Source organism: Lipotes vexillifer, unplaced genomic scaffold (assembly GCF_000442215.2).
Source record: "Lipotes vexillifer unplaced genomic scaffold, Lipotes_vexillifer_v1.1 scaffold942, whole genome shotgun sequence".
In the NCBI taxonomy this organism is placed as follows: domain Eukaryota; kingdom Metazoa; phylum Chordata; class Mammalia; order Artiodactyla; family Lipotidae; genus Lipotes; species Lipotes vexillifer.
The window spans coordinates 101399-115341 of record NW_006798282.1 but is presented as its reverse complement, the minus strand read 5'-3'; the positions used below and the strand labels follow the sequence as shown (position 1 = coordinate 115341).

The 13943-nt window shown below is 49.2% G+C and overlaps 2 protein-coding genes across 2 annotated transcripts in view; one reads left to right on the top strand and one right to left on the bottom strand.

Annotated features, from left to right (window-relative positions):
* FYCO1 (FYVE and coiled-coil domain autophagy adaptor 1) overlaps positions 1-13943 on the top strand; it is a 74703-nt gene that overhangs the window by 38849 nt on the left and 21911 nt on the right. The gene's annotated exons all lie outside the window — the stretch shown is intronic.
* Positions 3707-9289, bottom strand: CXCR6 (C-X-C motif chemokine receptor 6). Its single transcript, XM_007470240.1, has 2 exons — positions 9192-9289; positions 3707-5525 (listed from the first exon to the last, which is right to left on the bottom strand). Exon 2 carries the CDS (start codon positions 5502-5504, stop codon positions 4479-4481), a length of 1026 nt encoding a protein of 341 aa, XP_007470302.1. The 5' UTR covers positions 5505-5525; positions 9192-9289; the 3' UTR covers positions 3707-4478.

Sequence of the window (13943 nt, the reverse complement as noted above, 5' to 3'; positions counted from 1 at the left end):
GGAACAAAAGCAGAAGGTCTTCTGACTGCTGACAGATAAGTGTGTTTTGGGTCATGGGAAATCAGGAAGCGGTCCAAGGAAAGGAAACTGCCAGCATGCTGGCCTGTGGCCTGCATGGGGAGATCCAGGGCTAATGGATGGACCTGCAGTCCCCATGCATCGTCTGTTTGGGTGAAGGGCCAGCCCTCCAAGTCAGTTCAGGGCCTGCCTTGTCTCACACCTTCCTTGTGAGTTAGCCAGAGACAGACCCCCCTGTCTCTGGTGGCTTTTTCTTATGTTCTTTTTCTTCCTAAGCTTAGGACCAATCAAAACCACCAGGAGTCTGAGGAACTCAGACGGGTTTGGTGGGGTGGGGGGGTGAGGGGTTGGTATAGAGCCTGGGTTTGTGTATGCATCCCTGCCAAGACACTGAGAGAAAGAAATCAGCAAGTCCAAAGGAAGAAGTGGTCCAGGAGGGGTTAAAGGCTATGAAAGCCCTGATGTGGGGGGAAGGAGGCTGCCTGGAGGCAGTGTCTGTCGAGCACTTTCCCTGTGTAGCAGCTTTTGCACGTGACCTCACTTAGTCCCTGCCCAACCCTTCAAAGAGTAGGGATTATGGTCCCCATTTTACAGGGCAAGGTACTGAAGCTCAGGAGGCCAGGTAACTTGCTCAGGGTCAGGGGGCTGTAAGTGTCAGCATTAAGCTTTGTGCCCAGAACCCCTCCCTCCAGTCCACAGGCCCGAGATTCATTTTGAAGAGTACAGCCCTCTCCTCCTGGTCCCGTTTCCCTATCTTCACATCAAGCACCTGCCCACCTTCCCTGCCTCTTTGTCCACTCCTACCCCCCCCCCCCCCACACACACACACACATTCTCAGGACAAACACAGTTGTCTGCCTTGGCCCTCCTGGCCGTGATGGGACAGGAACAGGTCCCAGAATCCAGGCTCTCGGGGAGACCCGGCAGGATCCCGCAGATCCCTAAGCAGCCTCCCAGAGGCCCCTGCACGTGGCTCAGGAGCACAGCCCACCTCAGGTGGAGGGGCGATATTCTCCAGAACCCTGCAGCTGTGCACACCTCTCCCAACAGTGACCCAGGCCCACCCTCAGCCATCTCCCTGACCAGGTGCCCAGCTCTTCTCGGGACCGAGGCAGGCAGAGGAGGAAAGAAACTCTGTCCTCCAGCAATAAGCCTGGCCTTGGGTCCCTTGGCCTCTGCTCTGCTTCCAGCAGCCATTCCCTCCTCCAGGCCCGGCCTCCCTTCTCAAGCAGACCGTGCCCATGAAGAGCTTGAGGTCCAGAGTCAGACACTCCTGGTCTGCTGCCTCCAGGTTCCCTGGCTTTGCGCACCACAGGCCCCAAACTCAGTTCCCTCGTTCGTACAGAAGAGACAGGGACGGCACCTCTAGGGTTGTTAGGAGGATCAGATGGAAATGATGTGGAAAGCCTTCCATGGAATTGCGTGGTTTTGGTGATGTGTTCCCTGAGCTGTGAGGTCAAGGGCCACACTGTGATGTCTACTGCCACGGGCCCTGGTTCCTTACATCTCGTAGCTCAGTTGTGTTTGCCAACGAAAATCCCACCAGATGCCCAGATGATACTGAGCTCAAACTCATGCACAGAGACTGTCCCTGACCCACAGAGGTTCACGCTGTGTTCACCACGTCTCGGACAGTGTGACTGTCATGGCCTCTAACCGCCCCGCCCCCGGCCTGCAAGTGCAGGGAGCCTGGTGGGGGAGGAGACCCTGAGGCCGCACGTGAGGCCAACTGGACTCAGCCAGGGTCCACACCCAGCCTGACCCGCCTCCGCCAGTTTCCCCCACACCCCAGGCTGCTTACGTCAAGCACTGGTGCGTGGGAGCAGAGGGGAGAGCCCAGGGGAGAAGGGCGGGTCTGAGCTTGTGCTCCATGGGGCTGCCTCGTGGGTGAGTGAAGTCGAGAGTGAAAGCCTTGTTTGGGCTGTGCCCGTGTCTGTTGCCCGTAATGGTGTGTGCCCAGGAGGGGTTTGAGAAGAAGATCTCTACTCGCAAGTGTGAGCAGGTAAGGGCCCAGAGAGTAGGGCCAGCGAGTGACTGGGGAGGCAGAGAAGGTGAAAGAAGATCCAGCTGCTGTGCCTTTCCTCAGGACAGGCAGGCAGGCAGGTTCTCCTAAGCTGTGGAAGGGCCAGTGCAAAACCTTTTTGCAAGGAGCCTGGAGAGAGGGCGTATAATAGGCCTGGGATGGGGCACGGCCTGATGGGTGCCTGGCCTCCTTTGACTCAGCCAGGCAGGCACCGTTCGGGGAGAACCCAGCGGTCCCAGCAGCCGCCCCTCTGTTGCTGTGACCAGCAGCCCCCAGCGTGGCTTGGAGTGCACTGCCCGTGCCTCACAGCGCTCCTGGAAGGAGGGCCGTTGTCAGCTCGGGGTGTGGATGGTGAAATGGGCTTGAGGAGGCTGCGTGGCTTGTCCTAGGATGGACAGGTGTGGAGCTCTCCCCGGGGCAGTGACTGAGTCACCCCAGAGCCCTGCTTTTCCCATCCCACCACACTGCTTTCCTCCGTGGGGACACATGGAGAGGCCGCAGGGCCCCTGGCTCCCCGACTCTTCACTCCTACCTTCCCAGTTAGGGCTTCTGCCTCTTGTTCTGGGACATTGTTGGGGAGGCCAGGGGCTCGTGGTCCCTCTACCAGAAGTGCTTGACATTAAGGTGACAGCACAAAGGAGGGTAACCAAAACTCCCCCTCTGAAGCCAACGTAAACAAGTTGAAAGGCAGCCTTGTCACCATGAAAAGGGCAGGTTTTGGTGTTCGAGGAGCACTGGGTAGTCCATGCGGCCTGAGCACAGTAAAGCCGCTCTCCCCGTGGGTGCATTTAGGCACGTGTATGAAACAGTCGGTGGCCCTGTGGGCCCTGCAAGGCCGGCCTGTGTGCAGCTGGACTGTGCCGTGCACCTCTGGAAGGCATGAAGCCGACCCTCCCACACCCTGCCAGTGCACAGAGAAAGGCAGGCGGCTAACGTTTTGTGTGGCTGGTTCTTGAGAGAATAACAACTACCGCCATTTTGGGGGCCCTTCCTCCCACAAATGCAAACCGTGCTAAGTGTTTGTGTGCACCCTCTCCAGTCCTCGCACACCTGCCCTGAGAGCTGGTACTGTTATGATCCATGTTTCACCAAAGCGGAAATGATTAAGAGATTTACCAGCTGGTCTTACCCACTCGTGACTCATGTCCAAGCTGCAAAACCTCACTGTTCGGCCCTTTCTGGCCCACCTCCCTGAGCGCTCTTCTTAGCTGTTGTCAACAGGTTCTGCATATTTCAGTGAGTGATTTTGTGACATGTGAGCCAAAAAGGCCACTTTTAAGCCTGTTGAACAGGTTGCTGGGATCTAATAAACATGCACAAACAAGTGACTGACATTTAAAACTCTGCCTCGTTCTGTGACCGCATCTCAGAGGTAACAAATGCACCTCTCGTTCTGGGCAGGAGGTTGAAGCCACGGTTGTTATCATTGGTGTATTGATAGAGCAGTGCCCTGAAATTTGACAGTTTTAACTTATTTCCTGTGCTCTGAGCCCACAAGTGATCACTTTTGGTATATTCAGGAATACCACAGTAAGGTGGAATGTGCCTAAGGATAAAAGTAGTTTGGAGACTTGTTAAGTTTTATTTCTCAGTCATGAAAATCATGCTGTTTGAGATATATGTGTGTGTGTGTGTGTGTGTGTGTGTGTGTGTGTGTGTGTGACCTATACATTTCTATATGATTTGTGTGTGTCTGAGGCATTGGATAAATTCAGGTTTTAAATGAGCAGACCCACCAAAGATCCATTTCGGAGGTGCTGCTTAGACTCATGATAGTCTTAAACTCAGCTTTGCACATTTTTCCAGCATTCTGTGGCCCACTGGAATCCTCAGCCGACCCTAATTTGCTTTGGCCCATTCATATTCCCTGGTGCTAGTCCTTCCAGGATTAATCAAAGAGAACATAAAGCACCTATCCATATAAAACCAAACCCACAAGGCGTGGCAGAACCTGAGCTCATTTCTCTTGGGTGCCTGGTGATGGAGGTCTGAGTCACAGAGTCAGCACTGGTTTTCATGGCTGCTTTAATCTCCCCTGCTTCCCAGTCGGCAGAAGAATCTTCTGAACTTGGGAGCCCAGAGTGTCACCTGCCATCAAGACCTTTGTTGGCCAGGTCCCCCTGTTCAACCCTTAGTCCCATTCCCATTCCCATTGAAGGAGAACCTGGGGTCTTGAGAATCACACGTCATTCCCTGGTGTCGGTATTCTCGGGGTAGAGGAAGGAAAGCTCTGGCAGCTTTCAGTCTCCCCTTTGAGCTTCAGGCCTGGGTGTGAAAGAAGAGGGCACAATCTGCGCATGCCTGAGAAGAAGCATTCCCACCCCAGCTGCACCATTTGATAACTTCTCCTTGGGAATGCCCATGCTATACACAAAGCCTTAGAGGACACAGCCATGCTCCTGTGACTTCTGAGCAGCCTCTCCAAGCCCAGCAAGGCCTACAGCTGGAACATGCTGGTCGCCTCCATGTTGCGAGAGGCTGAAGCAGTCCTGGAAGTGTCCTCTGAACACTGCCGTTGGCTTGAGACACCCAGGTAAGGGAGGCAGCCAGCGTCTTTCACAAGTTTCCAGAAGTTCTTCCGAAACTTCAGGCCAACAAAGGCATAGAGCACAGGATTAAGGCAGGCACGCAGGTAGGCGATGGCCTCTGTCACTGTGATGGCATAGTGAAAGCTAGTCATGGTGTGGTACTCCCAGCTCGCGCTGCGGATGAGCTTCACGAGGTTGAAGGGCGTCTGGGGCAGCAGGAACACCGCCACCACCAGGAAGATGATCTTCAGAGGCTTGTGCTTCTGGAAGCCTCGGGCCTGAAGCAGTGTCTTGATTATGACTGAGTAGCAGACAATCATGGCAAGCAATGGCAGGAAGAACCCCAGTGTCATCTGGGTGGCCAGAACCATGGTGGAAATCTCCTCGTTGTGATAGCCGCAGACAGGCTTGTCAAGGTAAAGGACGTTGCCATAGATGATCTGCGGCAAGGAAACCAGCAGGGAAACTACCCAGATGGACAAGCAGACGGCCTTACCCCAGGCCATCCGCTTGGCCTGCTGGTTATAGGCCTTGGTGGCCTGAACCACTGCAATGAAGCGGTCCACGGTGATGCAGGTGAGGATGAGCATGGACGTGTAGAAGTTCAAAGTGTAGATGCCCAGCAGGGTTTTGCACATGACTTTGCCGAAGACCCACTCATGGATGCCTGCGTAGGCCCAGAAGGGCAGAGTACAGACGAACACCAGGTCAGCCAAGGGTAGGTTCATTAGGAGCACGTCCGTCAGGCTCTTCAGCTTCTGGTAGAAGATGTATATGACCAGCACCAGGGAGTTCCCCACCAGGCCACAGAGGAACACCACCACATACATGCAGGGCAGGAACAACTTGCTGAACTGCAGGAAGTGTTCGTGCCCCTGGCTGCTGTCATTGGAAGCGTTGAAGAACCCGGGGTCTCCGTAGTCGTACTCGGCCATGGTGTCTTTTCTGATGGATCCCTGGGAGTCAAACCACAGGAATTATATATATCTGGGGCTGAGGGTGATCCCTCCTGTCTTCCCATTGCCCACAGTTAGGGGGCAGATAGTCACCTCCTAAACCCACCCACTGTTCTGCTCAGTAACAGCCCGGTATATTGGGGACAACCAGTTCTGAGGGGAAACTGCTCAGACAGGACGAGGAACCCTTCACTGGCCCTAAAGTTCTCAGGATCTCACCTGTCTGGGAGACAACACATAACTGACCCCACCCACATTCCATAAAATCCTGTGCTCAATGGCCTTGGAAGCAAAGGTCACCACGGGGTGAACTGGGGACTGTGTCCTTTTGGAAGAGCTGCGCTGCTCTTCAGTGGGGAGGGCTGTATTCATCTGCCCATGCCTCGCAGAAGGTGCCCACCCAGCCTGTGCCCCATCTTCTGTTAAGTTGACCCCTGGACTACGAATTGTGAAAGCTAAGGCAATATCCCCCTTCCTGGGGATCCACCATCAAGGAGACTCCTGGAGACCAAGAGGTGTTTGGTCCTTTCTGCCTAGGTGGGCCATCCATCCTGCCTTGTCTTGCCATGATGGGGAGCCAGGGCAGGGAAGAGCCCAGGCTGCCCAGTGCTTTGGCCAAGCGGCTTTCTGACCAGGGAACTGGGCAGTTTTCCTCACGCCCAACCCCAGCTGTCCCCTTCACCGTCTGTCACAGTGTATGACATTCCACCCTCAGGGCCTCTTTGATCTTCAGGAATCTCTTACAAGGTAGATTCCCCCAGAAGGGAACATTGCTTTAGCTCTTATGACCAGCAGTGTAGGGCTGAGGGGTCTCCTTTAACACACGGAAGAGCTGATTGAAATGGGACGTCAGGTGGGTGGGCTACCACAGCAGGGCTGGTGGCCAGCCTTGCAGTGGGACTACTTATAGCAAAGACCAAATAGCTGTCTTTCTTGCCTGGGGGTCCCAGCCCTTCAAGGTTATCACTTCCCTCTGACCCTTCTCTGGGCCCTGTGACCCTGCTGGGGACCATGGACCAGACACGGGTGATATAATCTGTGGTGTGGGAGTAGGGGCAACTGCGGCAGCATCGGCCTTGGAGGGCCAGGTCAGTCCCTGACACTGTCCTGCAGGTACTCAATACGCAGGGACTCTTCCAGTGAGTGGTGCCATATCCCACTGGCACCTCAAGGAAATGTTTAAGAAGAGCAGGCATTTGGTTTAGCAAAGTCAGAATATCAACCGGCCAGACAAGGGGGTATAAAAGGAGAGATGACCTTTCCTTTCTGGTCTCCTCGGAGACTTTTCTTTTCCTGATGCTGGGTCCTGACAGGAAGGGATTTCAGCCCTGCTGCCACCTTGGTATTTCATGGGCTCAAAGCACCCTTTCTCTCCAAGGAAGAACCTTGTCTTTGGGCTAAGACTACTCAGTGAAAAGTCCCTCCTCCTGGACCACAAAATGTTGGACCTCTAAGAGTGAAAGGCAACCCGTAGGCATTGTGCCCCACCAGCTCTGGGCTGCTAGGTTAAGTGGGTCAGACGATGCTCTGTGGGTGTTACCGCTTCACATGGGGAGAAAAATATATTCTTCATCATTTAGAATGTGACATTGAAAGTAATGTCAGATCTCCATTATTGTTTGACTTACTCTAGGCCTTTAAAAAAATTCTCCTGGGACTTCCCTGGTGGCGCAGTGGTTAAGAATCCTCCTGCCAATACAGGGGACACGGGTTTGATCCCTGGTCTGGGAAGATCCCACATGCCGCAGAGCAACTAAGCCTGTGTGCCACAACTACTGAGCCTGTGCTCTAAAGCCTGCGAGCCACAACTACTGAGCCTACGTGCCACAACTTCTGACGCCCGCTTGCCCTAGAGACCGTGCTCCGCAACAAGAGAAGCCACCGCAAGCAATGAGAAGCCCACACACCACAACAAAGAGTAGCACCCTCTCGCCACAACTACAGAAAGCCCATGCAGCAACGAAGAAAGCCAAAAATAAATAAATAAATTAATTAATTAATTAATTAATAATTCTTCTACTAAGGCTGTTGCTGCATCCTTAGGCTGGCATTGCAGTTTCCTCAAAGGACCCATGCAAATTCATTTGTAATAATTGGTAAACTAAGCAGTGTTTAACAGATTGGGACTGCACAGTTCTGTGCAGATAGATTGTTAAAAATTACTTTCCCTTCTAGAAATATTAAAACCATCTGTTTCTTTATTTTCTCTAACCAAAGTCCTATGTTGATTTGTGAAAATTAAAAAGAAAGTAATATATACAACTTTGGAAATAGTGTCTGATAATAAATAAATAAACAAAGTATAATTTAGGCATAAAACAGAATATGACTGAAATGTTTAGGAAGTGCCTTTAATGATTTTGGGAAATGCAATACATTTAAAAAAATTTTTTATTGGAGTATAGTTGACTGACAACGTTGTGTTAGTTTTAGGTGTACAGCAAAGTGAATCAGTTATATATGTATAAAATATATATATATATATATATATATATATATATATATATATATACACACACACACATACTCTTTTTTTTCAGATTCTTTTCCCATATAGCTCATTGCAGAGTATTGAGTAGAGTTCCCTGTGCTATACAGCAGGTTCTCATTAGTTATCTATTTTACATATAGTAGTGTGTATATGCCAACCCCAATCTCCCAGTTTATCCCTCCCCACCCCCCCCAAAATGCAATGTAATATTGGCTGTTACTATTACAACGAATAGGTGACAAAGTGAATGTAAAATTGATCATGATTCTCAGCCTTCTTTGATCATAAACCCCTTTGAGAGTCTTATTAAAGCTGTAGCTCTTTTCCCTCAGTAATAATGTACAAACATGCCTGCAACTCCGGGGGTTCATGAACTCTTTAAATCCCTCTGCCCCATATTCTATAGACTTTGTTTACAAATCTGTGATAAGCTATATGATTTTTTTTTTTTTTTTTTTTTTTTTTTTGGCGGTCCGCGGGCCTCTCACTGTTGTGGCCTCTCCCGTTGTGGAGCACAGGCTCCGGACGCGCAGGCTCAGCGGCCATGGCTCACGGGCCCAGCCACTCCGCGGCATGTGGGATCTTCCCGGACCGGGGTACGAACCTGTGTCCCCTGCATCGGCAGGCGGACTCTCAACCACTGCACCACCAGGGAAGCCCAAGCTATATGATTTTGACTATATTTTTTAAAACATAGAAAAATGATCAGATTTTATCAGCAGTTCACCCCTGGCTGGTAGAATTAGGGGTGACTTATTTCCATTCCTCCTTTATATTTTTCTGTATTTTCTGAAGTTGCTGCAGTTATATATTGACATATGGAGAAAAGAAAGTAAACCGTAATCTAAGATAACAGCCTGTCTTATAAAATGGAAAAGAAAAACAGAAAAAGAGATTAGTCAGTGGACACACACAGTGACTAGACTCTCCTTATCTCCTGGGGAGGGTCTAATTATGCCATTACTATCAGCATCATCTTACAGAACGAGATTAAGTCATAATCCTCTCCTCAGACCCTCATGGCAGCAAATAGCAGAGATGGAGTTTGAGCCAAGGGCAGTTGAGCTTGAAAGCCTGGGCATTTGACACCGTACTGTGCTGCAGGCAGGACTCTGAGAATCCCAGCAACCTGGAGTTAGCCCATCTTTTAACTATAAAGAAGACCAATGACTCACCAGTAGAGATGCTCTTTCAGTTTGTTCCTGAGATGAGGTTGCTCACAGCAGCAAGGTCGGCCTCTGCCTCTCTGATGTGGTCCGTGTTTCCGTTGAGTAATTTTTAAGAGCCCTCTGTTGGTGATTATAGGAGACCCAGCCCTTCCCCATCTTGCAGATCAGAATCCACATGACCAGCCTGCACCCATGTAATTTGGGAGTCAAAGAGACGAAGGAGTGGCTCTGATGCTGCACAGCCCCTGCAACCTGGCTGGGGTCTTACTCTTTTGCCAGGATCCAAGAGGGTTTTAATTTGTAAACTGAAGGGGAGCGATAGAGTGTCTGGTGGTCCACTGAAGATGGTGTCATTTGTACCCTAAAATTATTTCATTCCCTAGTCGTATGTCTCTTTGGGGCAGTTCGGGTCTGGACCAATGCAAAGTCGATGCTATGGCCTGGGTTCCCTGTGTGCCTGCAGCTCCATTATATGTGACGGCCCTGATTCTCATACCAGTCCTGCAAGTAGGTATTACACCATTTTATAGATGAGAATACAGTGGACTGTAGCCAAAGAACAGCCCCACGGACTCACAGCTAATAACTGCCACTTCCAGGATACAAACCCAGGTCTCCGTCATTGCCAGACCAGTGGACTAAATGGCTTCTAGATGATGGGTCTGCCAGAGGGCCGGACAGCCCTTCCTCCTAAACCCACACCACTCAGACAGTGCTCACCACCCTGTTTGTCCAGGCTAGAATCAACAGTGAACAGGCTGAACCAAATACTGCAGGTCAAAGCACCCATCTTTCTGAAAGAAATCTTCTGAGACAAGACATTCCTTCACAGTGAGCCAGCCTGACATCTTGGAATCTTTAAGCTTTGAGAGATGAGTTTTTCTCAGACAAACGAACCACGTTACTTAGGACCAGTTCACAGGGTGATGTTAGAAGGGGCTGAACCTTGTCAGACACACTGGCTCAGCCATGCTCGTCCCTCTCAGCAATCGCTTACCCTCCGTGGGGAAGAACAGGCCTCAGCCCGGTGCCCTCCGTGACCACATACATGCTTGGGAAGGAGGGGTGATGTGTACCTTAGCGAGAGCGTGACCATACTTGCCTTAACCATTCTCCAATGGAAAGTTCTCCGATGGAAAACTTGCAACTGAATTAGATGATAAGAGCCCCTCACAGTTTGGGGGTCAGAATTGTATTTCAGCCACTTTACAAAGTGCCTTCTGCTGTCTTCCAGTTTGTAGTGCTCGTTGCTTTTCTTTGAAACAAAACTCTGAACTTCTTAAGGGCAAGTACCCAACCGTATGTCTTGGGTTTTTCCCAGAATACGTAAACATTTCCGAAACGGAATTGGGGGAGAGTAAAAGGGCTGTGGCAGCCGTGTCCCCCGCGGATTCTCAGAAGTCAGACTGTGTTGACCTGCTTCCTTTTTCTGAACACCTGACATTCTGGAGCCAGGGCCCTGCGTAGGACGGCAGTTCAGGACGCAGGGATGAGGCAGTTGCTGCTGGTAGAGGAGTAACTGCCAGGCGGTGGTGGGTGGTGGCGGCTGTGGAGGATGAGTTGGAAAAACCCTCAGAAAAGCAGCCTAACCGGAGGGCGGCAGGTGGCGGGTCAGTTGTCGGGACGGGCACGTGGGTCTGAGTGTTTTGGTCAGCCCGTAGTTACCAAGTAATCAGAAACCAACACCAGAAGCGATCTTCTTCTCTTGGTTTTTAGGCAAAAAGGAAAACAATGACTAAAAGAAAAACTACTAGGAATTTAACAGTAAAATAGAAAGATGCACCCGAGCCCCACAGTGAATGTGGCCCACGGGTGTGGCTCAGCCTCCTTCCAAACCCGAGCTGTTCCGTAGAGCCTTCTGAGATGACAGGCGTGTCCTGTGTCTGTGCATCCAACACAGCGGGCACTAACTCCTGTGGCTCTTAGGCACTCGAAGTGTGGCTAGTGCAACCACAGAGCCAAGCTTTTAGTTTTAATTCTGATGAGTTTGAATTTAAGCAGCCACATGAGGTCAGTGGTACTGTACTGAACAGGGCAGTTGTAAACCAAAGACTTCTCCAGTTCACAGGAGACCCCGTGTAACAGGCAGAGCAGCCCTGTAACCGTGCTGGCTTAGCAAGGCGGAGGGGTGGATGGAGCCCTCTGGGGAAGGCTGTCAGCAGGACACTCAGGCCATGAGGCTCTCTGGGCTCCATTCCTTCCTCAGCCAACCTGAACAGCCAGAGAATCTGCTCCTTGGGCAACTGGCAGAATTGAAGTTAAAGAAAAAAGAGGCTAAGGCGTTTTGATTTGTGACAGGAGAATACTGTATATTACAGCTGCAGAGAGCAAGCTGGAGGGACCTCACCTGTGACCCCTAGTCCAGGCAGGCGTGGACCCCCGGACTGCATTGCTGGGAACTTCCTCAGCGTCCTTGCCTGTGGTCACCACTTTATTCTTACTTGGTTCCGAAGTGGAGCAAGCCTTGGTCACGTCCTTGGGGACATTTGGGGCAGAAGACCACCTTGGCTGTGTGCATGACGGGTGCCCAGGCCAAATGTGGCAGGTGTGGCCCAGATGACTGCCCTGATAGGGTGGAAGAAGTTGACAGATGTACACGCCTTAGGACAGTTCAGCTCGACCAGCCACAGGCTCGGCGACAGAAATTCAGATCCACAGGAAGGGATGATGTGCCATCAGCCATGAGAGGCCACCATAGCTAGCGTAGGCTCCCATGGCCAGAGCAGGGCGAGGAGGAAGGTCATTTGTGGGCAGTGAGTTTGTCTTGCATCTTTTCTGAGGGAAACGCCTCAATGGCAACAAAAGGAGATAGGGTGCCCCCTAGTGGCCTTATCTTTGCTCCCCGTCATTCTGAAACTTAAAAATCCTTTGACATCTTCCAACAGGGTTGCTTGAACATTTTCTACTGCATCCCACAGTCAGAACGTTACATGACTACCCAGGTGTGTATGTGTATAGACAGAGTCAAACAAGAGCCTCATAAAACAATGCTTATCCTTAACCACATGCAATATGATGGAAAAACGCGTTCATATTTTCTATTATATGCTATTTCTTTTTTTTTTTTTTTTTTTTTTTTTTTTTTTACCCTTTTATAGGAACATTTTTACAAAAGCATCAGAGTACGCCCAGAACTGCCTGTAAATGACAAAAGACTTAAAAGTGACCACGGTTAAACATTTGATGAAAGTTCATAATAATGCAGTTGACAAGGAAATTTAGTTATTTCTGAGGTACACATTTTAAAATAACAACTAGAGTTATGACTTATAACATTATACCAGAACATATAAGATTTTTAGGAATTTCATGTAATGTCTGAAACATTTATATTAATATATTTCCATACAAATAACCCAAAGAAAGTTTAGTATTAGGTTTTTTTTGTTTGTTTGTTTTAATTTTTGAATTTTATTTATTTTTTTATACAGCAGGTTCTTATTAGTCATCAATTTTATACACATCCGTGTATACATGTCAATCCCAATTGCCCAATTCATCAAACCACCATCCCCACACCCCTGCAGCTTTCCCCACTTGGTGTCCATATGTTTGTTCTCTACATCTGTGTCTCAACTTCTGCCCTGCAAACCGGTTCATCAGTACCATTTTTCTAGGTTCCACATACATGCGTTAATATATGATATTTGTTTTTCTCTTTCTGACTTACTTCGCTCTGTATGGCAGTCTCTAGATCCATCCACGTCTCAACAGATGACCCAATTTCGTTCCTTTTTATGGCTGAGTAATACCCACTGTATACATGTACCACAACTTCTTTATCCATTCATCTGTCGCTGGGCATTCAGGTTGCTTCCAAGACCTGGCTATTGTAAATAGTGCTGCAATGAACATTGGGTGCATGTGTGTTTTTGAATTATGGTTTTCTCTGGGAATATGCCCAGTAGTGGGATTGCTAAGTCATATGGTGATTCTATTTTTAGTTTTTTAAGGAACCTCCATACTGTTCTCCATAGTGGCTGTATCAATTTACATTCCCACCAACAGTGCAAGAGGGTTCCCTTTTCTCCACACCCTCTCCAGCATTTATGGTTTGTAGATTCTCTGATGATGCCCATTCTAACTGGTGTGAGGTGATACCTCGTTGTAGGTTTGATTTGCATTTCTCTAATAATTAGTGATGCTGAGCAGCTTTTCATGTGCTTCTTGGCCATCTGTATGTCTTCTTTGGAGAAATGTCTATTTAGGTCTTCTGCCCGTTTTTGGATTGGGTTTTTTGTTTAGTATTGAGCTGCATGAGCTGTTTATATATTTTGGAGCTTAATCCTTTGTCCGTTGATTCATTTGAAAACATTTTCTCCCATTCCGAGAGTTGTCTTTTCGTCTTCTTTATGGTTTCCTTTGCTGTGCAAAAGCTTTGAAGTTTCATTAGGTCCCATTTGTTTATTTTTGTTTTTATTTCCATTACTCTAGGAGGTGAATCGAAAAAGATCTTGCTCTGATTTATGTCAAAGAGTGTTCTTCCTATGTTTTCCTCTAAAAGTTTTATAGTGTCCGGTCTTAAATTTAGGTCTCAAATCCTTTTTGAGTTTATTTTTGTGTATGGTGGTCAGGAGTGTTCTAATCTCATTCTTTTACATGTAGCTGTCCAGTTTTCCCAGCACCACTTATTGAAGAGGCTGTCTTTTCTCCATTGTATATCCTTGCCTCCTTTGTCATAGATTAGTTGACCATAGGTGCGTGGGTTTATCTCTGGGCTTTCTATCTTGTTCCATTGATCTGTGTTTCTGTTTTTGT

Bases quoted from the DNA above. Each gene is read 5' to 3' on its own strand.
- CXCR6 (XM_007470240.1), bottom strand. From the start codon at position 5,504: ATGGCCGAGTACGACTACGGAGACCCCGGGTTCTTCAACGCTTCCAAT.